Genomic DNA, 26,276 nt, shown 5'->3' with positions numbered 1-26,276 from the left:
ACTCAGGAGAGTCCGTCGTCCCCCCCGCCAGGTTATGTGCTTGATGTTGCTTTCCCTCAGTTCTTTACCCTCTCTTTCTGCTGGCAGTCTTTGGAGACCGCCCTCAAGTACTGCAACTACCTGTTCACCACTGTCTTTGTGTTGGAGGCAGTCCTCAAGCTGGTGGCATTTGGTCTGCGGCGATTCTTCAAAGACAGGTGAGCAGAGAATTATGCCAACCATGGCTGTGGGACAACTGGGTTTGGGGTGGAGGTTTTGAGGATGGGTCCCTATCTGGAGCATGAGGTGGTAGCAGAGTGCCCTGACTGCCTCCCAGTTCTGCACAGCATGGACTTAGCCTCAGCCTGTGTGAGCCACGGTGCCTAGGCAATAGTAAGAGTTGTCCAAAAACTGCCTCTTGGTTGGCATCTGCTGGTTAGGCTAGAAAGCAAAGCAGGTGGGGTTAGAAAAAGCCATTTTTTCCTGCCCTTGGGGCAAACTGGGAGCATGCTGAAGCAGAACATATATAGCGAAGCTGATTCGAGGTAGTAAGGCCATAAAAAGCAGAGCCCATTAGTCAAAGCATAGCACCATAGTAACAGAGCTCCATGCTTTCAGATCAGGCTGGCTTGCCTCTGGCTGCTCAGGGTGTGTGCAAAGTGTATCTCTGTTTGTCTGCAAAAGCCCACATAGGCTGGCTCAGAGTGGGGCCTTGAATTCATACATAAAGAAATATTTAAGTTAAAGTGGGGACAATTCACTTTCTTTTTCAGGGAAATGGAAAAACTCCATCTTCTTTTATTCTCTTCAATTTTTCTTCTTAAGGTGGAACCAGCTAGATCTGGCCATTGTGCTGCTGTCTGTCATGGGCATCACGTTGGAAGAGATTGAAATCAATGCTGCTCTCCCAATTAATCCCACTATCATCCGGATCATGAGGGTGCTGCGCATCGCCCGGGGTGAGAGAAACACTGGCCGGAGGCAGGGGTGTAGGTGGCCATGGAGTGGGAGTTGGTGCCATGACCCACTGAGCAGTGGCTGTAGAGTCATGGGATCCCCCTTGTCTCTAGCCCTGGGAGGGAGGCAGGGGATGTGACGGAGGACAGCCTGGAGGTTAAGGCTTTCTGGCTTCCTTAAGCCAGGCATTTATATGCAGTGGATTTAACAGGAGGTGAGCAGATCATGTGAGAGATGAACTTTCCCTGTTACTCTTTTATGGGGCAAGTATGGCAGTGGTGTTTGGAGAAGGGGCCACCAAGCAGGTTGAAGTTTGAAGGGAGGGGACTGAATACTGAATATTCCTGGTGGTAGCCAAGATGCGCTAAGCTGCCTTAGCAGATGGTGGCCAGAGGAAAAGAAAGTGATGGAATGAAAAATCAGAGCAGAGGGAGAATTGTGATATGCAGTGCTGGGAGAAAGAGAGCTCTTGGCCAGACTGTCTGGGTGGAGCAGAAGAAGCCCAATAGGCATGGGTACCAGAAACAGAGTATTTAGTAAGAAGGAAATGCACTGGAAGAGAAGGAACCACTGGGGTCGTGCAGTCAAAAGAAGTGGGCAAAGAGAGAAGAGGGTGTCAAGGGGAAAAACAGAGTTTTTCTAGGGCAAGGGGAGACAGGACATCTGTCTTGTGCTACTGCCATTAGTGAGTCACACAAAGGATGGACCTTCTGAGCTCAGTCTGAGAGATCCTTCTCTTGTGCTTGTTGTGGCAGTTCTGAAGCTACTGAAGATGGCCACAGGAATGCGAGCACTGCTGGATACAGTTGTTCAAGCCCTGCCACAGGTAAAAGAGAGCAACTGCCCCAAAGACTCTCCTTTTACCATAGAATAGTTTGCACTGGAAGGGACCTTTAAAGGTCATCTAGTCCAGCCCTACTGCCATGTGTCCTTTTTCCAAAGGGCTGATTCTTGTGGAGTATCAGAGGTGGTGTCTACTGTGCTGTGCAGGCAACTGCCTGAAGGTGATGTCCAAGTTTTCATGTCAGTCATGGGGGTACAGCTCTCCTCAGATAGATGTTGTCCAGGTTATCATGTCAGTCACGAGGGTACAGCTCACCTCATGTCTCTGTTTTCCAGTGGGTGAATGAAATAAGGCTTGGCCCCTGGATAAAGGCAGATTTCTTCCCATCACATCTAGCTAGTGTATAACTCCTTGCAGCTAGTCCCCAGCTTCTCTCCCCCCTCTCCATAAGGAGGGAAGAGTGACTGGCAGCCATTTCAGCAGCAAAGGAGGTCTTTGCGTCCCTGCCCCTCTCACCCTTCCCCACATGTGCTCCTCTTTTCCCCCTCTCTTTCATTCGCACTCCGATCACTCCTTTTCTTAGTCAGTGCCTCCCCCTTCCTACTTTCTTTTCTTCCTTTCTCCTCCTGGATCCCTTTGTGTTTCTGAGCCTCTCATGTATGAGAAGCAGTGACGCGCTCTGTTGTGGCTCACACAGCCGGCAGTTAAGTGTCTACTGCAAGACAGCTAGACAGAAGGATTTCATGAGCTGTGAGCGGCAGCTGTTCCCGAATGAGATGCTGACACGGTGCTTTACACAGGCTTCAAGCCCACTGTGAGGATCCTCCGTGATGGATGAGCAGCCAGGGAGACTGCTCCCTTTCCTTTTGGATCCTCGAGAGAGAACGGTTAAGCAAGACGTAATGGCACCAAGTGGCTCTGCTGATCATACATCAGACCATTCCCCTGGCAGGCCCCGAGCAGGCAGCTATCTTGCATGATATCAAAATGCACGGGCATTTGTCAGTTGATTTATCAGCTAATGTGCCAGTCTCGGTGAGTGATGCAGAGCTGAGAATCAATCTGAAAACAGCAGGAGTAGTTACCCAAGGAGTTTGCTTCTGATGTTGGTGACAATAAATGTCAATCTGCATGAGAGGAATTGCGTGGCACAAAAGAGAGGGGGAAACACTGTGATCTTTTACGGATCCTGAGCTCTGTCTGCTCTCCCGTGCTTTTTATTAAACAGTAATAATTTGTGGGTTTGTCTAATGATAATAATTATATAATTCATATGTAGGGTATATAATAATATCGTCATCTCGGAGATTTGAGGGCTGAGATACATTGGGCAATGGAAGGAACAGGAGATTAAGGGTGTTCTTATAGCAGGCAGCATTGGGCCAGTAACTTTTTTTAGTTCTGTCTCTGCTGCCCCAGGCTGGCTCAGTGCAGCTTCTTTGCCCCTTGCTCTTTTCCGTTCCAGGAGCCACAACAGCTGATTTTTCTCAGACGAGGATCGGAAATGGAGTAGGTCTCCAGATCCAGCATCCACATGTCCGTGGCATGTTTATTCTGCAACCCAGATAAATGCAGCACACAGATATTAAGAACTGGCTGAAGCAGTATCCAGAAGCCCTCAGTAAGAGGACTCTGCAGTATATTTGCACTTAAATGGTGACACTCAACTTTGTCCTGGTTTGAGGACCCCCAAAATATAAAGAATAAATAGGAGAGGAGGAAACGTTCATATTGCTGTCATGTAGATGGAGAAACTGAGTCATCAGGCAGTGACGTGTTTTGCTCAGTATAGCAAAGTCAAGCCTCTGAGCCCTGCTGTCTGGTCCTAGCCACAAACCACATGTGTATTCTTCCATACTTTATAAATTCTGGCTTTTCTCTCTCACATTCACCTACAGCTCCTTTGCTAACCAAGATGATAGGTCAGGTCTTTTGGAGGTCATTAATATCCGCCACAAAACCCTCACAAGCAGATGGCTAAAGGTCTGGCCTCCAGGTATTCCCTGGAAGGTAATACCAAGCGGTGCTCAACCCTTGCAGCATCAAAGCCTATCATCATTCCACTTTCTATTGATTGGCTTTTGCTTCCAGGTTGTCTTAATTTAATAAAGTTATAGAACAGTGGGATCAAAAATCACTTCATAGTTAAAGTTGTGTAAAAATCTGCCCTTAAAGCAGGGCTAAAATCCCTCCGTTTCACTGTTAAAAGATTGAATTCAGTCTCCATATTTTATACACTGAGTCTTCAGGGGACAATTGAATTATCTGTAATATTATTCTCCAAGATTTATTGGCTTTGCCAAAAGAAGCCATTTAAAATAAGCTGTCCTTTCCCTTGCGCTTTTTCCTCCTCTCGACCTTTCTCTTTGTGTTCCTAGAGCACAGACTCACAACAGGGATTTTGGCTTGCTAACGGCATATAAGGCGTCTCCAGTTGTCCTGTTTCAATTCCCTTCCTGTCTTTGTTATACTGCAACAATTCTTAATAGTGAATAGAGCTTTAATTTTAAAGAGCCCTTTGGAAATTTAGCCCTTATCTAAGTTTTATTAACTTATTTTTCTTAACACCCTGTAGACACAGACCCAGAGGTGTGTGTTCAGAGCATTTACTATGGTGTCCAATTTAGTCATCAGAAATAATTCCTTCCACTGAGTATGTAAGGAGCCAGGATCTGGCAGCCCAGGGAAGTGGGTGGGCTGAATCATTCATTTTTCTCCTGAATTTGGATGGCGCAGCAATTGCAATGACTAAATTAGACTCCCGAAGTGGATGATCCTAACAAAGGCCCAGTGACCACATGCGTTCAGACCAGACACTGTTCACTTTTTCCAAAATACCCATATACCAGTTAGGTCCTTAACTTTTTACCCACCTTCTCTTGTTCCACCAACAGTGTGCTAACCATTACTAGCATTTTCTGCTACTGTTCAGCCTACCTCTTCCAAATCCCCCTCCTGCTCCTCACATATAACCCATCTGCCCCACATGTTGGGAGACAGAAGATTCAGAGGCAAGCAGTGATTTGTGAGAGTGAGGACTTGGGGGCAGTGCCCATGTTGCTGATGGCACTGCTGCCTTTGTGCACCACGAAGCAGCAATCCTCGCATTATGTGGTTTCCAAACAGCAGCTGCTGGAGGCCCAGAAATCAGACTTTGACATCATGAGATGCAAAGGAAGCTCTCCTTCCCCTCTTGGCTCCTTCATAGTCTCCTCTTCTCTCTTCTCCTCCTCTCCACACATTTGAAGAGGGCCTCTTTTACCCTTCTTCCTTCCCACCTGCCTACTCCCTCCACAAGCCCTGCTGTAGCCTCCACATATGGCTGGTGCTTTGCCCCACCATGCTCTGCCTGGTTCATGCAGGAGCTGGTGTACCTGTGTCTCTCTCTTTCTGGAGCACTGCTATTGCACTGTCCACATGAGCTTCAAGGGACTTGGGCAGTTTGGCGGGGCATGTAGCACAGCAGGACATGTCTCTCTGCTGTAATCCATAGCTTGTCCTTCACCCAGCCAAAATGGCTTCACCTTTGGTGGCCCCTGCTCCCATGTGCTTGTCTTCACCTGGCCCAGAAACTGCGCACTTCAGTCAGCCCAGGCCAGAGCTTGTGCTGGAGTGGAGGCAACTGGGAACAGAGCATCCTTCAAGTCCAGTTGCAACTGGTGCTGTCACTGGTGATTTCCCAAGTGCTGAGCAATTGTTTGGTTGCATTTGTACAATGGGAATTTGCTGCTGTTCTCTTCAGGCTTTGAAAGAAAGAAACATTTGCCTGTACAGGTGAAATAGGCTTTGGGACAGGCTGACCATGCCATTTGCTTTCAGGTGGGAAACCTTGGACTGCTTTTCATGCTCCTCTTTTTCATCTACGCTGCTTTAGGAGTGGAGCTCTTTGGAAAACTGGGTAAGTCTCAAACAGACCATGCTCCAGTGTGAGCTACAGACCTGCTGGGAAGCTGAAGTTTCTGAAAATCAGTACTTACTCAATAAAGGGACTGAATTACGTGGTGGCCTTTATTCTCCCTTATGCGTAATCGATAAAAGAGGAATTTACCTCTAAATTGTTATTGTCCTAACAGACTAACAAAATAAAAGCAGTGTCCGGTTTCTCTTTCGCTCTTAAACTTTTACTTTTTGTGCACTGCCTACCTTGGTATTGCCTTCAAGATTAGAGGAAAAACTCCAGGAAGGCTTGTTTATGTCTCTTGCCATGGAATCTTGATCAAGAAGAAAGGCAGCACAACATCACATTGGGGAGGATCCCCCAGGGCAACTGTTTACACTGCCTGATCTCCCAGGGCTGGGCCATCAGGGATTTTTCTGTATTCCTGGACAACAGCCAACTGTTGGGCAGGGTGCTGAGGCCATTACTTCAGGTCTCCAGGCTGTGAGAAGCCTGAAGTCCCCTTCCCCAGTTGCTGCTGTTGATCTCAGGACCGGCAGCGCGTCCTCCACTGATAGCTGCAATCCCCTTCCTTTCAGTATGCAATGATGAGAACCCCTGTGAGGGCATGAGCCGCCATGCCACCTTTGAGAACTTCGGAATGGCCTTCCTCACACTCTTCCAGGTGTCTACAGGCGACAACTGGAATGGGATCATGAAGGTAACAGGGCTTCCGGGGCATGGATGTCCTTATTGTGGGGAAGGAGAAATTCTGATGTGTGTTCTGTTCAGCAGTGCTTGGGCTAGAAAAGGGGAGGAGCACAGGAGCTGAATTGCTAGATAAGGTTCCTGCTTGGGCCAAAATCTCCCTCCCCACCACAGTAACTCAGACCTTGGGCTCATCTAGTCCTGCAGATATATGGCTGAGAAAAGTGAAAATTGTCCTTAAGAGGAACAAGAAGACTGTCCAGGCTAAGAGGGAGTATCCACTGTCATAAGGCCTGTTATCAAAGCTGAATATAGGTGCATTGGACATGGCACCCATCTTCAGAGCTACCACGACAATCAAAAATAAATACTTACCTCCTTCAGGACAGAGAGAGAGGAAAGTTCTTTGAACACATGTGGTGCTTTTGAGTCTGAATGGGAGAAGGCAGTACCAGACTGCTCAGTTTTGTTCTTGCTCACGTGTGTGTGGCTACAGTGGCAGCAACATGTGATGGTCTGGAAGTAGTTTGCTCTGTACACCTTTGCACATATTTGCTCTGAAGCAGAGAGTATATGATCAGACAGTGTCCTTGATTTTTTGAGGACCTCATAATCCCAGAGGGTGTGGGGTGATAGAAACATTTGCTCTGTTCTTTCTATTGGCATCAGTGTTTTTTGACAGAAAGAGCAGCCAAGCTTGTATTCTTACTTTAGTCCTTCCTTCCTTCCATCATTCCCTCTCAAACCCAACTTACCCTCAAGGATACCTTGCGTGACTGCAGCCACGATGACCGGAGCTGCCTCAGCAACCTGCAGTTCATCTCCCCACTGTACTTTGTCAGCTTTGTGCTCACAGCCCAGTTTGTCCTCATCAATGTGGTGGTAGCTGTGCTCATGAAGCATCTCGACGACAGCAACAAGGAGGCCCAGGAGGATGCGGAGATGGATGCTGAGATTGAGCTGGAAATTGCACATGGGCTGTGCTCCCGCAAGTCAGGCTCCCCGAATTCAGGGCAGGGAAAAGGAGCAGGAACAGGAGGAGGTGGTGGGAGAACAGATCCTGAAGGACGTCTGTGCATGAGATGTTACTCTCCAGCACAGGTGAGTACACCTTTGAGCTTACCAACCAGACTGCAGCAAGTAGCTGTGGGGAGAAGCTGGGGAGCCTAGAAGAGCTTAGCAGTAGCAGATAGACTCTTCCACCTCAGGGTGAGAGGTTTGCTTTCAGCAGTAGACTTTTGAGTTGGTAGCATCGTGTGGGGACAAGGATGCGACAGCAGTGGGTCCTGTTCATTCTCATCATGGTGTAGGAACCTGAGGACCAGCAGAAGAGGGATGGAGCAAATCAGCTAAAAGTGTGTTAGGAGCAAACTTGAGAGGGGAGCTCAGGAGAAGAGAGAAGGTGAAATGGCAGATCAAAAGTGAGGCACTCCAGCAGAGCTGGAAGGGAGGCGTGAGCCGTGCCGTGGCGCACTGACAGTGAGTGAAGACAGTCCCTCCTTCAATTTTTATATTTTTTTTTGCATTGAACTCTGGCACCTTTACACACCCCAAGGAGCAAATGCTCTCCCAGTGACCCTGTGCAGGTACCTGCAGAACAAGGTGCTGCTCCAGATGAGTCAGGGTGGAGAACCCAGCCCCAAATTCACATGAAACTTTGAAGCAAAAAAACTCGGCGTTCTTAAAATGATCTCTCCCATCCTCCCCCCTTTCTTGTCCCCTAGGAGAACTTATGGCTGGACAGTGTCTCTTTAATTATTAAGGACTCCTTCGACGGGGAGTTAATGATCATCGATAACCTATCGGGCTCCGTCTTCCATCATTACTCCTCGCCGGCCATGTGCGAGAAGTGTAACCATGACAAGCAAGAGGTAACCTGCGTACGAGGATGCGTGAGGGGACTCTCCCCCCAAGACCTGCACACCCACACCCACGTGCCCTCAGGTTGTCCGATGTGTGCTCCTGGCTGTAGATTGTGTAGACAGAGAGCTCGTTGACCTGTGTTTGACATCTGTCATGAATTGCTGATACTGCCTCTAGTACAGGCCTGCCCTCCTTAGCCACAGGGGGATGTTTAAGGTGGTGGAAAGGTGAGATGTGCCAGGACACAGCTCAGGAGGGACTGAATGAGCTGTAGAGAAATGACTATGGAGGTGTCCTGGCAGGTCTTGTTGTGTTCAATTCTGCAAGAAAAGCAGAGGTTCAAGCTCATGTTGCACAGAGGACTCAAAGGATCTCGCCTCAATGACGGCACTCAGGGGCAATTCAGTGGTAGATTTAAGCATGTGTTTTGTCTTCATTTTAAGGATGTGCTTGCTTATTCCCTGTTGAGGTCGATGAATTAAGCACATGCTTAAATGCCTTGTTGAATAGAGTCACCGTCTGTGAGCAAGGATTGGTTTGTGGTGAAAACCAGTTAGTTAGTTTGAGCAAAAACTAAATAAAAATGGGGTCACTGAGAAAGTTTGAGAGTCTCTTTTCTGATGTAGAACCTGTTGACTTGACAAATGGGTTGTTGCGAAGAGCAGGACACCAAATGGCTCAGACTTGTGCTTCTAAAGTTAGAATCTTTAGAAAACTACTTCCTAAGCAATTAGTCTTTTCAGGTTGTGAAACTTCAGGAGCAAAGTAGTCTGGGAGAAGTTAGGCGAGTAGCAGAATTAATTTTGTTTCTGAAATAATTTTACTGTATTTAAGTGCTATAGTCACAGTCAGACTTGCAACAGTAGCGTGGCTCATCTGACAGTAAATCAGTACATCAGTGGCAATCTTCACCATCTCCTTCTCCATAACTAACTTGATATGTTGCTATTGCTTATAAAGAAACCAGGAAACTTGGGAAGGGGGCTTTCATTGGCAGATTACTCCATCATGTTTGAAGAAAACAATATTTCATTTGGCTTCACATGCCTAGTTCTGATGCTCAAATCATTTTCAGTCTCAGCTGTCTGCCTGTCCCCATAGCTTCCCTTTGAAAGTATCAAAATGCACACATTGCTGTAGTTTATCAGTATTGCAACACTTCACAAATGGATGCTGCGTTAATGCAGCCAAATAAGTAGTTTTCAATTAACTGCAATTTCCATTGCTTTATGTAAGTCCGTATATTCAGTAGTTGGTGCTCAGCCTTCTCAGAAAATCAGGTCTTCTAAGACATTCCAGAATGATTTCCCCCCAATTAAGTCATTTGCAGCTACTTTGCTGCATTTGAAAACCTTCCAGATAGATAGTCTTCAGTATCCTGCCTAGGAGTAAAGACAACAACAAATTTTCTTACCTTGCCAGCAAGGAAACTAGACAGCAAAATCTTCAAGTGCAACTCACAACCACAGCAAAGAGTTTAACAGAATAATCAAAACCAAAGAGTTATTCTTAGATCATATTTTCTAACGGCTGCTACAGAGCCATAAATTATTTTTCAAAATTGATATTTCAATACATCTAAAACGCGGAATTGAAAAGAAATGATCTATATCTGCGGGAATAACTTTAGTAGTGAAATGTAGATATTTTATTTCTGATCCTATGAATCAAAACTACAGCTCAGGATTTTAAGTCACGGTTGATCATGACCTTCTCTTCATATTTCATAGTATAAAGAACATTGAGGTAATTCCAACAGGAAATTACTACATGGAGTCACAGCTAGGCTTGTCCCAGCACTAACACCAGCAGTGCACATAGTCATTAAATTATAGTGTGCTCTGGTACATCGACGTATACGAACGTGCATTGTACGCGCAGACAGAATTGTACTGTCTCAGAAGCAATTGACAGCAAGTTATATAGGCAAAACAGCTTTTATCTAGTCCTATTCAATACGTGTGTGTTTGAAAAAAATAGCATGCTTGCTGCCTGCCGAATCACCCTTAACTCTGCCCCTGTGACAAAAATCACATATTAGCCAAAAATGTTCACTCCCATTTCATCTGTAGTTTAATCCATCAAGATGCTGAGCATAGTGGACGGACACAACACTTAAACATATGCTCAAAGTTATTAATATGTGCTAAGCTTTTCGTTGCATTGAGTAGAAGTGCTCAGGGTCTTTCCCAGTTACGCTGCTGGCATCTTATTTTCAAACCAAATATTTGTACAAATCAGGATTTTTGTAATCGTGGCTCTTTTAAAGTTGTGTTATATCTGCAACTAGTTATTTTCCAAGGGCGATGTGTGCACGGTTCAGAAGCCCCTGGCAGTTTTCATGGATTGTGCTCCTAGTGAACATCCCCTTCTGCCCCCACTGCAATTTTTTTAATTTTTTGTTCCTCATCTTTAGTCAGAAGATTTTTAAATATTCTGCAGTACAGGAAGCTTTAAGGACAAAACATCTTTTTTTCATACTGCTAGTGTCTTCTTTTGTCATCAGTATCCTTTCCCTCTTGGGCTGGTTGACAGTTAGACATCTGTGTATTGGTGATGGATAGCGTGTTTAGCCAGTGGCAGGAGTTTGCCAGTGAGCAGGGGTGAACTGTTTCCGCACATGCAGTTTAGCTGTTCATGACTTTGTTGATTATGTATTTTTGCGTAGATCCCAGGGTGGCCAGAATTTGTGAGCAAGCAGTTCAGTGAAGAACAGACTATTCTGGCTTTTGTTGAAACCCTTTTTTATGGATGGAGAAGGCAGTCGCAGATGTTATCACATTTCACGCTCGCGTCTCTCCAAGCACAGCTGTAAGGCTGTTCTGGTGTACTAAGCACTTAGGCGAGTAATGGATGAGTACACGCATTAAGTGGGACTGAATGAAGACTGTGTTTCTCTACGCAAGTAGTTGCTGACTGGTGCCTGTGTAGCGTGCTTGACGTAACTTCATTGTGGGTTCTCCGGTGCGTCCGTGCTCTGAGCAGTAGTTGTTGGTTCTGGGGTCTCTTCATGGTTGAATGGCACCATAATATAATAATGTCCCAAATAAGGATGTCATTTGTGCCCTTCATTTAAATCCAGCTCTGGTTTTCCGTACTGTTTATTCAAAGTGCATTATCCCTTGGATGGAGACTTCTTCCAGTCTCTGGCACTGGCACAAACCACCAACCCCCCAGCTCGAAGGAGTCATCTCTCCAAATGTTCCACCTGCTCTTATAGCACAAAAGCTGTACCCACCTCTTGCAAACACAAACACAGGGGAGGACAAAATAATTGGCCAGGAAGCAAGCTGTCCTGACTGAGACAACCCAGAATATAGCTCTCAGGAGTCAGGTACTGGTGGTGGGAACTGGTGGGACTCTAGAGACCAGCCAAGCACAGGAGGGCTGCTTAGGCTACTAGAAAAAGGAGATTCTTTTCAGGCATTGTGGGAAAGAGATGTCAGGCAGAGGGGAATCGAAAGCTTGGAGGAAAGAGGATGGGGAGGGGCACACGTGGTATGAAACAGGCCAAAAGATGAGACAAGGTCAGGCATGGGACTGGAGCGGAGCTGAGGCTCAGGGATGAGAAAGATGCAGTGGTCAGACCTGGCTTCAGAAAGCAAGAGAGCACAAGCATGAATAGGTGGGAAGGGTGAGTTTAGGGATGGGGAGCAGGATGGGAGACGGTGTTAGCTGAGGTCTTGGGTCAGTTAGAGGTGAGGGGAGAGAGAAGACGCAGGGAAGCTGAAGGGAAACAGGGTTTCAGTGATGAAGGTAAGAGAATATGAAAAGCATGATACTGGCATGGACTGCAAGAGGCATGGCTATCCCTGGAATGAAAGCACCTTCATGTTTAAGCAGGGCTGTCTGTGGCGCCTTCAGAGAGAGGGGTCCACTCCTCACCCCTCAGCAGAGCAGACTGCCTTGTTACCGGCCTGAGCCAGCCTCCCTGCCTGGCTTTACTTGCAGGGCCTTGTGCCAGCTGTATCGCTGGGACAGATTCAGGACTCCTTCCTCCAATTCTGGCACTAGAGGAGCATGGACTGGCGGTGGGTTGCTTGCAGATCATATATTCAACCTTCATTAAAAAGTGGATTCTCCTGCCCAACCCAGGTCTGGGTTAGGCAGCACCTGATGTATCCAAGAAATATAACCTAAAATTGATCTCAGGTCTACAGGCTCTCACTTATCCATTATAAACAGTGTGACTGCTTTAAATGTGGGGGCCAGACATGACCTGTGACAGCTCCTTTCCCTTCCTGCAGGTCCAGCTGGCTGAAATGGAAGCATTATCCCTCAACTCAGACAAGTCCTCTTCCATCCTTCTAGGAGATGAGTCAGACAATCGCAGCACCTCTCAGCTCAGTCCTAAGGAGATCAAGGTTAGCCCCAGGTGGTCATGGGCACATTGCAACATGCGCTGTATTTCTGCCCCTGCTCATTTCAAGTGCTCTGTATTCATGCAAGTGTCCCTGCTGAGGAATATAAATTCTGGCCACTTTTCAAGAGCTTCTTCATAGAGACATACAGTGGAGAAGGATTTGAGGAGGAAAAAAAAGGGATGTATGTGTTTGAAAGTTCTCTTCACTACTGTCAGTAACTTCCTCTGAATGAGCCTAAATTTACAGGATTTGGGCTGGAAACCTGAGCATCTCTTAGCTAGCCTGAAGGTATCTTCAGAAGCAGCCCTTCTTGAGGCTTTGACAAGTCTGCTCTGTCATCTGCCATTAAATTTCACAAGGCTTTATCCTTGTTAATTTTTTTCAGCAGGATGGCCAGGACAGCCCTGACTCCAATGGGGCAGGCGATCTGGGGGAATGCCTGCTCCCAATATCCACTGCAGATGGCTCTACAAACCCGGACAGTTACCTGTGTGAAATGGAGAAAACACCTTTCAACTCAGTCCAGTCTTGGCTAAAGCATGAAAGTACCAAAGGTGAGCACGGCTCTCATCATTCTCCAGGTCTGCTGAAAGTGTCGGTTGGTTCAGCTCATCTGCCTTTCTCCTGCAGCCCTCCTGCCTGGAATGGAGCTAATGTGACGTGGGGTTTCACTAACCAAGAATTAGCTTTCAGTTTGCCAGTCTTCAAGAATGAGTTGAGGAATGTTTTCTTCTTTTGCTGCTAGATCTTATATCCCCCCTTAGACTTGCCTATATGAAGTATCATGAAAGAGCTGATTCCCACTCACAGTAGTGCACCCACGTGCAGTCAGAGAAGAGTGGGGACGGATTCTCCTGACGTGCCAGCTGGATGAACTGTGCTCACTTGGCATGGTAAAACATTGCTGCCCCCTCAGGTACAGGTTCAGGGAACACATAATACATGTCTGCCCTTGGTGGAAGCGCTCCAGTTCTACTCTTGAGCACACTTTGGCCTCTTGCGGTCCCCAGGTTTCCCAAACCACCAGTTTATTTATCTCCCTTCATCCCTTGCCTTGCAGGGTATAGGATGAAAGTCCTCTGGCAGTGATACGTAGTTGAATCCAGGCTTTACAGCTCGGCGTTTCTCTGTAAGAGCAGCAATGGGAGAGGCAAGCCGGGCTGGTGCTTCATGGCTCTGAGCCATGTTAGATCTTCCAGGTCAGGTGCAGGTTTTGGTCCTTGTGTGGAAAGTGGGACCCATAGTGTGAACACTAGACTGAGGCTTCTTGGCTAGGATTGTGTGTTAGTAAATACTCTCCGTACCACTGCACTTGCAGGACTCTCGGTGTAACAGCAGCAAAGGCACCAAATCAAATCAGAGGACTCTTCAACTTTTTTTTCTTTTTTTCTGTTTCTGTTCTCCTCCCCATTTCTTTTGGTGCTTTGTCAGCCCCTCCCAGCCCCTTCTCTCCAGGTGCGTCTTGCCCTCTGTTACCTGTACCAGCAGAATTTTTCCACCCAGCCATCTCTGCCACCCAGGCAGGGCCTGAGAAAGTCTCATGTCCACGCAACCTTCCTAAGATCTCTCTGCAAGGCTCGTGGGCATCACTGAGATCTCCGAGTGTGAACTGTTCTCTTCTTCATCAGGTGAGGACCCCCACTTCCCTCTGCTAGGAAAGCTTGGTCTTCACATCACGTCCAAACAGAGGCGGCTGAATGGGGAGGAGGGCAGAGGAAGGAGAGAGGCAGCTGTGGTCATGGGCTGGGTCCCCTGGATCTAACCTGCTGGAGGAGCACGGTGGACTGCAGAGTACAGGAGGGTTGGAGAGGATAGGGGGTTGTATAGCAAAGGGGTGTTGTACAGCTCTCACCCCCTGAAATCCTATGTTCTTCTGCTTTGGATCAAAAAATAGTTTGACAGCTGCAGCTAGTCCCCAATGAAGATGAAATCACATCACCTTTTATCTCACCCCGGGTCCCTGGCGCTAAGTGCGCTGCAGGAACCCTCATGCACAGCAGCCGCAGCGTGAGCCAGGGGGATGGCAGCCACGCAGCCACCTCGGCTCCTCTGAGAGCCATGACTCTGGATCACGCACCTGCTTGGTGGGAACAGGCTTCTTCCCACCTACCTCCTCCACAGCCCTTCGCGCCACATCCACACACTGCATCCCTGAGCTCACTGTTTTCCCCTGCCCACTTAGCTCTTACATCCCAGAAAGGTGCTCTCTCTTTCTGAAAAGGCAGCTATTTCTCACTAATGGAAGTGTGAGGGAAGATCAAGTGTCCCTGAAGAGCAGAGGAGGCAGAGATGAAAGTCCAGTAGAGATCCCTGTTATTGTTCTTGGAAGATACTCCATGAACAATTCCTGTTTGAGGAGTACAGGGACACTCTTTTCCAGACAAACTGAAAAATAAAAATAAAATCATATATTATCCAGTTCCATGTGACGGACACTGTTGGCACAATACAAATGTGTATAAAATCACCAGGGAGAAATTTAGCCTTGAGCTGAGGCCACTGAATTGTTGCAGGTTGAAACTTCTGGTATAAGTTTAGACACAAAGAGAAAGAGCTCTGGAGCTGGCGTACCACTGGGGCAAAAGTACTGAACTGCTGTAAAGGAGGAATTAGTAGACTTCTGATTATGTGATACAGAATGTATTGAACAGTTATGGTTCAGGAGACCGCTTCCAGTCCTACATGCATCATTCCCAGTGCTGGGTCCCAGTGATGATCTCACAGTTCAGACCAGTTTCCTAGGAACAACTGAAATGCAGCTTAACTAACCGAGTCCTTATACAAGGAAATTAAGGTTGTTTCCCCTTCCTGCTGGAAGGGGACCCCACCTTTCTGCTGTAAATACCTTCATTGCCACTAGTACTGCTCAGAAGAACCACGAGTCCTCTTTTCTCTCCCCAAACATTGCTGATTTTTTAATGAGAGGAGGTCTATGTACAGAGCCTGAGGTCTATGTACAGAAGTCCCCTGACTTCTGGCCAGCCGATGGTTTTGATGTGTCTGCAGCCTGTGTGGCAGCTTCACAGGGAAGCCAAGAGTGGGGACCCACGGGAGAACCTTGGCTCCGGTGCCTCCTGGACCACCCGTGGGCAGGGACAGCCCAGTAGCAGGGGCTGCAGGGTTCACAGACCCAGCACCCCTTCCCTTTGGTGGAGCCTTTCACATGGGAGGGGAAGATTTATCGTGGAGCAGAATGAAATCACAGCTCAAAATATTGAAACCTTTCCTCCACCCCTCGCAAAGGGAATCCCCTGGGCAAGCTGCGTGGCTGGTGCTTTGTAGCATTGCTCAGGTGGTTTATAGCTGCCCTCCCCAGCAGAGGAGAGTGAGAGAGGAACTGGAGTTTTTCCCCTTTTTCTGTAATTGTGGTTTATTTTCACACCCCAAAGTACTAAAAAAAACCCCTAACAAACCAACCAAAAAAACCCCACAAAACAACCCAAAAAACCCCAGAGTCTCTTGCCCCCTGCCCGTCTCCTTCCTGAGAACTGTGGTTTCACTCTCCTGCTCCCCAGGCCCCCGAGAGCGATACCTCGCTGGACAGCCGGAGCAGCAGCTCGGTGGGCAGCCTGCAGACCACGCTGGAGGACAGCCTCAACCTCAGCGACTCTCCCCAGTGCACCCTGGACCTCCCGGTGGCTCTGTGCCCCGTACCAGCTGCCGACAGCCAAAGACCCCTGGCAGCCCCCCTCTCTCCTGCCTCCCGCCGCCGGAGCCTGCGGGGTCGGGGGCTCTTCAGCCTACGAAGCATCCGTCGGCACCAGCGCAGCCACAGCAGCGGCGGCAGCACCAGCCCCGGCTGCACCCACCACGACTCCATGGACCCCTCGGACGAGGAAGGGGCGGGCAGCAGCCTGCGGGGGGGTGGCAACAACAGCGAGCCCTCGGAGACCCTCAGCAGCCTCTCGCTGACCTCCCTCTTCTCACCCCCGCCACCGGGGCTGACGCTGGTGAAGAAGTGCAGCAGCACCAGCAGCCTCCACGCCAGCCCCTCGCCCCGCCGCCCCACCGCCCACCACGCCAAGCCCTTCTACACCGTTGACCCCCGGGGCTTCCTCTCGATGCCCTCCTGGGTGACGGACTTCTGCAAGGACACCCCCTCGCCCAGGGAAGGAGAGGAGCCGGATGGCCCCAGCAGACTGGGGACGGGGGACCGTGGCTCCCCGCTCCCATCCGAGCTGGAGCTGGGCGATGGAGTCAGCAAGAGGAACAGATGAGGGTCCCTGGGGCGCAGGGAGGGAGCGTTCGGCCGCCGGCATGGGGAGAGTGTTTCACTAGCTTCTCCTCAGCAGCAATTCCAAAGGATTTGCAAGAAAAAGAACCAGGCAAACAAAAATTTATAAATATATATATATACATAAATATATATATATATACATACAATAAATACTCTGGTACCGTACCTCAGAGGCATGGGAGAGTGCAAGCAATACGGGAACAGTCCTGCCCGAGGGCAAGACCTGGACCATCACCGCAGAGACTATAGTGACAAGGAAAGGCCATGGGGCTGGGACCCTCCAGCCAGGCGACTGCCGTGCGGCAGCTGTTTAGTTATATACATATACATATATAGAGAGATCGATTTATTTATTTTTTTTACTGAGAGATTATGAATTTCAGAAAGTGCTAAGGAGGAACAAAGAAACGGGGGCTGACGGAGGTGCTATGCCAAACATGGAGGGTGGAGGCAAAGGGAGGGGAAGCGAAGTCAGCAGCAAGGGAAGGACGTGCGGGGTTTGCCTTGCCTGTTTCTGGGAACTTCCGTATTGTCCATGCTTCCATTTCAAACATTAAAAATTGTGGGCCAGATCTTCAGGTCGAGCGTAAATTGGCAAAACGCGATTGTGCGCTTCTGTTGGTGTAAAGCAGCAGAGCTCTGGCTTGTGGTGGATTCACGCTGATTTACAGCAGGTGGAAATCTGGCCCCGGCAGCAGGGAAAAGCAAACAGCCATGGAGCACGGGAAACGTTTTGAGGTGAAAAGCCTTGCTTTGAAGGGAATGTGTGAACACAGCGGGCATGCTCATGGGAGGAGGGGATGGAGGCTACATGGCATATTTTTGCTGTTGTTTTGTTGGTTTTGTCTTTTTCATTTTCCAAAGAAAGAAAACTGCTAAGGGAAAAAAAAATAATTACAAGATATGTGGGGAAATTTGGAGTGGGAGAAGCAGGTGGAAGGGGAGCAGGAGATAAAAAGGGGAGAGGAAATTGAACTTTTCCCACTTTCATTTGCAGTAATTGTGATATTTTATTTTAGAAGCCCAAAGGTGCAAAAATCATCTCTAGAGAAACCTATCTGTTATTTTTGTATCTATAGCTATATATATTAAAAGAAGACAAAAACTAGAATTTTAAAAAAGACAAATAAAAGCAAAGGGGGCTTCAGCGACACAAAACGTAGTCAGTCCCCTGGCCGAGGGCTAACCCTGCTCCAAGTCCCAACGGGAAGACCCTACAAGAACATCCTCAGCTTGGTGGTGGCTGCGCCTCTTCTCCGACATCTCCTTCATCCTCTGGCGTTTTCCTGATTTGCATCAGTGTAGCTGGGACCAGAGTCCTGCTCAGCACCAACCGCGGACACGGAGAGCAGGGAATATTGTCGTGTGTGTATGTGTGTGTGTGCACGCAAATGTAAGGATGTTTACTGTGTGTTGTGTCCAGGCGAACTGGCTCACCAGCTGGAGAGACGGGGGAGAGGGAGAAGGAGAACTGCAGCTCTCCTTGCCTCCGCCTTGCAGGGGAGCGTGAGTGGGGAGGGCTGCACTGCAGAGGGCGAGGGCAGAACAACTCCTCGAAGCACGACCTGCCTCAGGATCCAGGATTTGATCCGGCAGATGTGGTCCTTTCCCAGCATGGTTGCAGCAAGGTCTCCAGAGGCTGCATCCCTCCTTGCCTTTCCAGCAGCATGACTGCACGTGTCTCCTTCCTGGCCACGGCCAGCCTGGATCTCCTTCTGCAGCAACTCCAAGGTTTCGTACCCTTCCCAGGTTCGCAGGTGGGTAGGAAAACCAGCCACCCGGGGGGTACAAAGAATTTTGGATGTCACCTACCACCCCAGGGAAGCTCCGCTAAGGTCTGTCAGAGAAGACAGAGAAGGGCGGTGGGAAGAAGATGGGAAGAAGGTAGGAAGAAGATAGCAGCCCAACGGAGACAGGGAGGTTTGGAGGCTGGTTCACTGCTCACAGAAGGAGTAGGGCTCCCTCGGGCATTCCTGTCCCATTTTTTCCATCAGATCAAGAGGGCCCCTGCAGCCCTCCCGGAGCTCTCCCAGCTGGCACATGAAGCGTTGTGAAGTGGGCAGTAAAAAACAGATGTTCTGGTTTTATTGTGACCTGTCTGATTTTTAAGCAGCTGCTGCATCTTACGAGCCGGGGCTGTAAACAGCGAGCGCGTCAAATGGGACCAACAGCCAGGAAAAGGATAATTACTGCGTGGACTTGATTTATTTGCTGGAAGGAGTGTTTGCTGTGTTGCAAGCGTGCACGCTGACAGCAGGGAGGTCAGGCCTGGGGGGAGAGGACAGGAGAGCCCGGGTCCTTGTCCTTGCAGAAAGGATGCTGATCCAGATTTATTAAAGCAATAATAAGGGTCTTTAAATGCTTTTTTTGCACTGGTGGTTCTTTGGGTCAGTTGCCCCTGCCTGTTCTCCTGTGGGCAGAGAGGAGAGACAAGACACGTGGTTTCATTTCCTCGGGGAAGGAGGGCAGTTAGCCCCCAAACGGCCGAACAATGAATTTGGGCTGCACAAGGCTTAGATGCAAACCCAGAGCTGCTTTGAAACCAGAGGTAGGGCTTACCAAAAAACCCCAACCAGTTAAAACCCATCCAAATCCCAGACAGCTCAATGCAAAATGTTTCCTTGAAGGTGTCCATAAAGGGACTTGGAGGTGGGACTCTGAGCTGTCCTGTCAGTCATGTGGGCTGTGAAACATTTTGGCTGAGGAATGGGAGAAAGGTCAGTGATTGGTGCAATGCTAGAAGCTACCCCGATATTTGATCATGATAGAAGTATGGCCTGAACTTGGGAGAGTTGGGAGGGGAGAAGAGTCAAAAGATGGTGGGAAAGATGGTGGTGGTGACCTCGTGGGGTGACTTACAGCCCCTAGGATGGATGCTCTCAGCTTATGCTCGGTTGTCCCTGGAAGTGACTTGCAAGGAAAAATTTGTTTCCCTCATGGTTTGGGATTCATGACAGCCCTTTTGCTCTGCACAATGTCTCCCCTTTGCCTCCCAGCGGGGTCATGCCACCACTCCTGCCTCCCCGCAAAAGGGCTTTCACTCTCCACCGTATGACTTGAGAAAAGGCTTCTGGCTTAGGAAGGAGGTTGCCATGGAAACAGAAGACCGGGTTATCTTTAGAGAATATTTTGTCTCTCTCTTTTAATTATTTACTAACTGTTTGAAGAAGAAGGAGGAAACATACATCCTTCCGGAAGAGGAAGCAGAATACTAAAACCCAGCAAACGCCTTGTGTTTTCGCTGGGGATTTCGGCGTCGGGGCCAGTTCTGCCGTTACTCCTGGCAAAAGCTGCCTTTCCCAGCTACGCCTGGCTGTTGGTTGGCACCAGGAAAAACCTCTGTCATCACCCACCCACCTCCCAGACAACACCTGAGGGCAGCCAGGATTTGCCCAGGCATCTTTTCAGCCTCCCGTACTCCCCACTTCCCACGGGGGACTATATCACAGGCAGCTCCTGCCAGGAGGCTCTTTGCTGTCGTCAACCCGAGATCACTCTGTTTTGTCCCACTGCCATGTTACCCTTGTGCCCGGCTCTCCCCCGCGTCTGCCACCGAAAGCAGTCCCTTTCCCTGCTCGATGCTGAGCTCCTCCATGTGCTCGCATCGTGTCTTGCTCTGGCTGCTGCTCCGCCAGGCTAGGCCTACTTAGCACTTTTCATCTTCGCTTGCCAGCCGGTTCCTTCACCTCTTTTCAACGTTTTTTTGGTGTTCATTTTTCTAAGTTCTGCCTGTATATCTTCCCCTCTCGCCTTGGCCTCTGGGCCCGCCCGGCCTGGTTTATTGCAGGTGCAGAGAAGAGCCTGTCCTGAGCGCTTCCTTTGCGTAGAAAATCCTCACCCGCTCCAACCCGCCGGTGAAAAATGCACCCATATTTAGTATTCCTCTTGCGCGCAGACACCCTGTCTCAGCACTGCCAAATGAACAAAGTGTGCTGCTGGGTTTACTTCTCCTTGCGGCTTCTCCACCTTCATCTGTCTTCCTTACTACTACCAAAAGTTTCCTTCTGAAATAAGACATATGGGAAATAATTGCCAGCATGACCACTGTTTTCTTTCACGGGGAAGTCATCAGTGTTGTGCATTTGGGGTGGGGTTTTTTTTGCGTTTTTGGGGTTTTTTGTGAGGCCAGGTTCTGTCAAGGACTGAACACCACTGGCTTTCTGTGAAATTAATACAAGTTGAGCAGTCCTGGGGGGGAAAACTGAAGGTGTCATTGAGCAGGAAAATAATTTTTCAGACAAAATAAACTCAAAGCAGAAACCTTAGATGTCTTCAAGGAATTTTCTACTTTTCCTTTTGGCTAACAACGAAATGATTCCTGCGAAAATGGCTCTCTTGTATCCAGAATGCCCCCACAGGGCATCACAGCGGTGGTGTGCCCTGGGTGACCCCTGGTGACTGTCTCCTCAAGACACCAGACCCCTTGGCTCCCCACAGGGCGCTGAAGATGGGTCCCCAGGCGGTGAGGTGCCTGCAAGGTGCCGCAGGAGATGTGCTCTGAACACCTGCCATGCAATGAGAGCAAAAGGTGTCATAGCAGCGGCTCAGGAGTGGAGATTTGATTTTAGCCAACGTAACTAAAAACTCAAAATTTGTTATGGAAGATGTGGAGGTAAGTGGCTTTGGTTTGCTTGTTCTCATCACAAGAATTTCACGGAGAGGAGGAAAATTAAACCCTACTGGTTTTCTGACCAACTGTGATACAAAACACACAGTGCACCTTGTAGGAAGTGCTCGGTACTTTGCAAAGTCAAGCCCCTGGATGTATGCCATGAAGTTCAGTTTATCTGCATGTGATCTGACTTTCCAAATATTCCCTTCCCTGGTTTTCATGAATACTTTATTTTATGAGGTCTGCCTTACTTCTCAGTTTTTTCCATGTTATTTTTGTTCCTTGCTGGGGACCACCTTCCAGTAGGAACTCAGTATCTTTGAACTATCATTCATTTTTTCCACCTCATTTAGACATATATGTTTCTTCTCTAGTGCTTTTTCCTTCTCCTGTACGTTTCCAAGCCCCCTGTTTATTTCTCCTAAGATCCTGTCACACTTTGAGCAGGAGCTGGCAATGTGATATTGAATATTTATGCCTCCCGACCACTTCCAGAGCAGACGTGCTCAATTTACAAGTAGAGAGCTCTCACCCCCACCAAAACCGGCATCCCAGCCTCCACTTTGCAGCGTGCCTCTGCTTTTGCTCCAACAGCGGCCGCACTAATAAGGGCTCTGCCCTTTGCCTTGTGCCGACGATGGGATTGCACAGATGGATCTTATGGCTGGGTATGTCCTCAGCGTCGCTTTGCATATCAGCAGAGCTGCCGAGCATCTTTCATGTTCATATTAGTAGGAGCAGGGAGGATTCGGCACCTCACAAAATCGCTTCCATTAGCAGTTGGGCTGTTGCCACGTAAGCCACAGCAGGCTCCAGCTCACACTTCCCCTTTGCTGCCTAGTGCTGCTGGGCACAGAGGAATACAAATCTTTTTCCTTAGTTTTGTCTGTAATCACCCAAGTCAACAGATACAGTTCTCTCTTTGTCTCATGGTCCACGGAGCAGAATGATAGAGTGGGAAAGGCACTGTTTTTCCAAGGACATTTTCCTGGAGACCAGAGTACTTTAACCCCTTTGGCTAATGTCGTTTTAGCCGTCCGTATTATTTGCGAAAACTTCAAAAGATGCTGTGGCTCGGGGGGGTTTATTTTCTGTTTGCTGTGGCAGGGTCGGTGCACACAGTGCACCGTGCAAAACAACAGCAGCTCCTCCGGCAGCTCTTCCCCTCCCTTTCCTCCAGCTCGTTCATCCTGGATGAAATTTTTGCTCTGTAAGTTACCTGTTTGTGCTGACCACGGTGCGGTGGGATTTGCTGCCTGTCATTGCCCTGCTGCCACCTTTTTCTTTCTCTTCTTATCTTTCTTATGACTGCTGCTAAGGGAATAGCACTGTCCCTTCACAGAGCCTGGCAGAGCATCTCCAGAAAGGGGGCTGGCAACCACCCAGCACAAGCAGGCAGGGCAGCTGCCCCGTCCTCGGTCAGAAACACCCATATGGGCTAAGATGCCGCTTCAAAACAAACCATCAGCGATACCACAGGCTGCGCGGACAGCAATCCAAAGAGAAAATATTTTTCAGTGAAACATCTTTAATCCAAGCTTTTGCTCTTCAATTGCAAAGTGCCTTCTTAGGAGAGAGCTACCTGCCCACACACGAGGAGGAGAAGCGTCATGCAAACACCCAAGGTATATGGTCCACGCACAGGAAGGCATTTTTATTACCCTGCAAGTCCTTGGTATACACCTTGCTTTCGAGCTATCACAGCTTTGGACATGAAGTACCAGGTGGGCTTTCCTCTAAAACTGCCACTATCACCTACAGCTGCATCTAATAATTGCTGGGATGATAACAACGAAAGCAGATGACCCCATTTCTCTTTTCAATTACAACTTCACAAACACAGTTAATTTATGTTCCCATTTATGCTCTTCTCCCACCTCCTTATCTGAGCCATAAGAAGGGTTTGTTTCAAGATATGATCTACACACAGAAATACTACAAACATCCTAGTTAATAGATATTTCTAAGAAAGAGTCGAGTGCAATGTGGATGGGGTGGCATGGATAAAATATCTGCTTTTTTGTGTATATTCCCCTCTACGTACACACAACTGCCCCCCTCCGTACACTTGTATTTCTTGCCATAGTCTTTAAAAATGACCTTCTGTTGAATGTAGAGTTAATAACATGGGAGACACTGTTAATCATCATTGGCCACTGATTAGTTTTTGCTGTTACAGTAAGCCCAGGCATAGGAAATAAATCAGAAAGAAAAAAAAAGAAAACCCACACCACAAAAAAAACAACAACACACAACACGGTACTGAATAAAAAAAAAACAGAGAGACTATTCTGAAAAATCCCTTGGTGTCTGCTCAATATTTATTCTTATGCTTCTGTAGTCACTGCCGCTTTGTGTGCGTGAGTGTGTGTCTGTGGGCGTAGGCATGTACTTGTTTCAGGGTGGCTGTCGTTTATAGCCAGATCTCCCACTGGTCTTGTTTTTCAAGTGAATATTAAAGCAATAAACAGCCCAAACTGCTGACACAGGACAATGCTCACCAGTAGTCCCCGCAGCACTGATCAGGCGATGCCCAGGCAGCACTTCCATCACTGGCTGCCACGAGTTGCAGAGGTCTCTGCTCGCCCCGGGGCAGAGAGCCCCAGCTCCCAGCCACGCACTGTGGGCCTGGAACAAGGGGCAACCTCAAAGCGTCACAGCCTGAGGAGCCAGGCATGGCTCTGCTGCAACCCACATCACCCATTGCAGCGTGCCCATGGCTGCTGCTTGCGGGACCAGTGTCCATGGGGTGGGAAATGGGCTGGCAGGGACGGTCGGAAGTGCAGGGACCTGGGGCCACTGGAGCCACCACGTGTGTGTGTGCATGTGTGTGTACTTGCACTGTGGGGGACCACCAGGACCCTCCTCACACTGTGTCAATCGCTGGTCCGTCTGCAGTGCAGGACTCCAGCTGTGGCACAGGTTGGGTGGCCGCTTCAGCATCAATGATTCCCTCAGGAAGCCGAAGAGGTCACAGGTCTATGCCAAAACATGTTGAAATACTCTGCCTTTTGGGCATGGACGTGCAGGTACTCACACAAGGGAGGCCAGGGAAACGTCAGCTCTCTGGTGGCAGAAACCACCAGCATGCAGAGCTCTGGCTGGGGCAGGCAAGTGTGGTGGGCACCCCTGTGCTGCTCAGGAATTCAGAGGGTTATTTATCATCCACCTGAACATTGTTCCTACATGGGTTTGCACATGAAACGGAGACAGTGCTGATGGCCAGCAGGAACCACAAGCCTCTGTCCCAGGCCCCGATATCCTGGATGAAGTCTGACCTGTAACTTGGATTTTGCCTTCTGTCCTGGTCACCTCTATCTGGGACACAGCTGAGCAGCCCAAAATCTCACAAGAAAGCAGGAGTGCCAGTTCTGTGACTGGGGTCAAGCCCGGGGCTCTGGATCCTGCTCCAGAGTGATCCCTCCATGGCTCATCCATACTCCTGCCCGGTGACCACCACAGATGCAGAGCCATCGCCTCCATCCCATTGAACTCCGACACCTTTATCTGGTGGGACCCACTGGCAGGCTAAGCCCTGGGGCTGGGGGTGCTGGCTCCATCTCAGCCTGGCTGGTAAGCAGCTTTTCCGTTTGTGCTTGGATGGACACAGCATTTTAATGTTTATTTGTGTCCAACCAGGCAAAAATACAGCCTAGGTAACAAAGAGGTAAAAAGGCCTGAGGGGAATTTGCACTAACGATGGAGAAAGATAGTTAAGGGTCTGGAGGAGGTGAAGATCTGACTCCTGGACTTGAGACACAGATGATTCACCCAGAGGGACACCCCAAGGGTGCGGATTTCTTCCCTCCAGCCACGTGCTCGCTGCCTCTGCATTTTTCTGCTCTGTAAATACTGCAGGAATCAATGCAGCGGCTAATGTGGCACTTTTGACATTTGAGGGAGGATTATCTCAGAAGCCAGTGTATAAATCTGCTTCATCAAAAGTCCAGAGGCAGAAAACAGATGCCGGCCTGCAGTCCCCTGCCTGCCAGGGGTCCCTGCTGGCAGCCCCGCGGGGGCAGAACCCACGGGTGCGGGAAGCTATGGGGCTGTTGCAGCACCCAGTGGGTCCCAGCACGCAGGTAGGGAGGGAAAGAGGCAGCCTGGCAGGTCGCGTTGTTTGCTTTGCACTGGTGATGATGCAGTGGTATCATTTTCACGCTAAATGCTAATTTTCTGCTTTGCTGGCCTCAGAATCGCCTACATTCGTATCCTTCATTGCAGCAATTAAAGGGCTGGGTGCTCGAGTTAAGGCGCTCGCGATGAGTGCAATTTTAATCGGCGTGCGTGGCAGAGGAGGAGGAACGTGATTGCCTCGCTGTTGCTGTGGGAACACGTGAGACCAGATCCATGCCCATGAGGGGCAGGAGAGCCCCTACCCCGGCACGCGTCTGCATCGGCTCCAGCCCAGCGCTTGACTTCTCCGTCTGGCCAGGAATTGCCGTACAACTTCAGCAAAACACTGAAACAAATCACCCGCTCCCTGCCTCGTGTTCCTGCCCCTCGATACCACCCTCCAAGGTGCCATGTGCCGCGCAGAGGTCCCCAGCACGTTGCAGGACAGGCTGAGCGTCACTGGCCTGTCCCCTCCGATGGGGAGGCAGGGCAGGGGCAGAGGAGCCGGTGCCATACTGCACAGAGATGATTTCCAGGTGTGCCTGTAGGCAGAAGGAGGCAATTATAGAGGTCCCTGCTATGAGACTGCAGCGGAGGTTGCTCTGCACAGGTGGGCAGGAGAGTCCATTTGTGAAAGCGCTAGAAAAGACATTAGCGCGTAAGTACATAAGCATTTACACTGTTTGCCTAAATCATAAAGCTTCTGCTGCTGGATACGCTCACAGATCCCCTCTGCCTCTCCAGCAGGCTTAATTGTCCCTCCAAAGGGGAACAGAGGC

General features: G+C 49.1%; 1 protein-coding gene across 4 annotated transcripts in view; it reads left to right on the top strand.

Annotated features, from left to right (window-relative positions):
* CACNA1I (calcium voltage-gated channel subunit alpha1 I) overlaps nucleotides 1-23,840 on the top strand; it is a 187,236-nt gene extending 163,396 nt beyond the window's left edge. For 2 of the 4 annotated variants that reach the window (XM_074578472.1, XM_074578501.1), the window contains 11 exons: nucleotides 88-197; nucleotides 805-938; nucleotides 1,692-1,762; nucleotides 5,540-5,618; nucleotides 6,197-6,318; nucleotides 7,068-7,406; nucleotides 8,030-8,176; nucleotides 12,416-12,532; nucleotides 12,918-13,086; nucleotides 13,964-14,160; nucleotides 16,048-23,840. In XM_074578472.1, coding sequence (XP_074434573.1) covers nucleotides 88-197; nucleotides 805-938; nucleotides 1,692-1,762; nucleotides 5,540-5,618; nucleotides 6,197-6,318; nucleotides 7,068-7,406; nucleotides 8,030-8,176; nucleotides 12,416-12,532; nucleotides 12,918-13,086; nucleotides 13,964-14,160; nucleotides 16,048-16,749 — 2,187 coding nt within the window. In that variant the 3' untranslated portion in view covers nucleotides 16,750-23,840. The remainder of the gene's footprint in view (nucleotides 1-87; nucleotides 198-804; nucleotides 939-1,691; nucleotides 1,763-5,539; nucleotides 5,619-6,196; nucleotides 6,319-7,067; nucleotides 7,407-8,029; nucleotides 8,177-12,415; nucleotides 12,533-12,917; nucleotides 13,087-13,963; nucleotides 14,161-16,047) is intronic. The other 2 variants (XM_074578481.1, XM_074578492.1) reach the window with 2 other exon arrangements.
* The last annotated feature ends 2,436 nt before the right edge of the window (nucleotides 23,841-26,276 follow it).

This window comes from Larus michahellis, chromosome 1, assembly GCF_964199755.1.
Source record: "Larus michahellis chromosome 1, bLarMic1.1, whole genome shotgun sequence".
Classification (NCBI taxonomy): Eukaryota; Metazoa; Chordata; class Aves; order Charadriiformes; family Laridae; genus Larus; species Larus michahellis.
The sequence above is the reverse complement of the archived record's forward strand: the minus strand, read 5'-3'. Positions and strand labels throughout refer to the sequence as shown.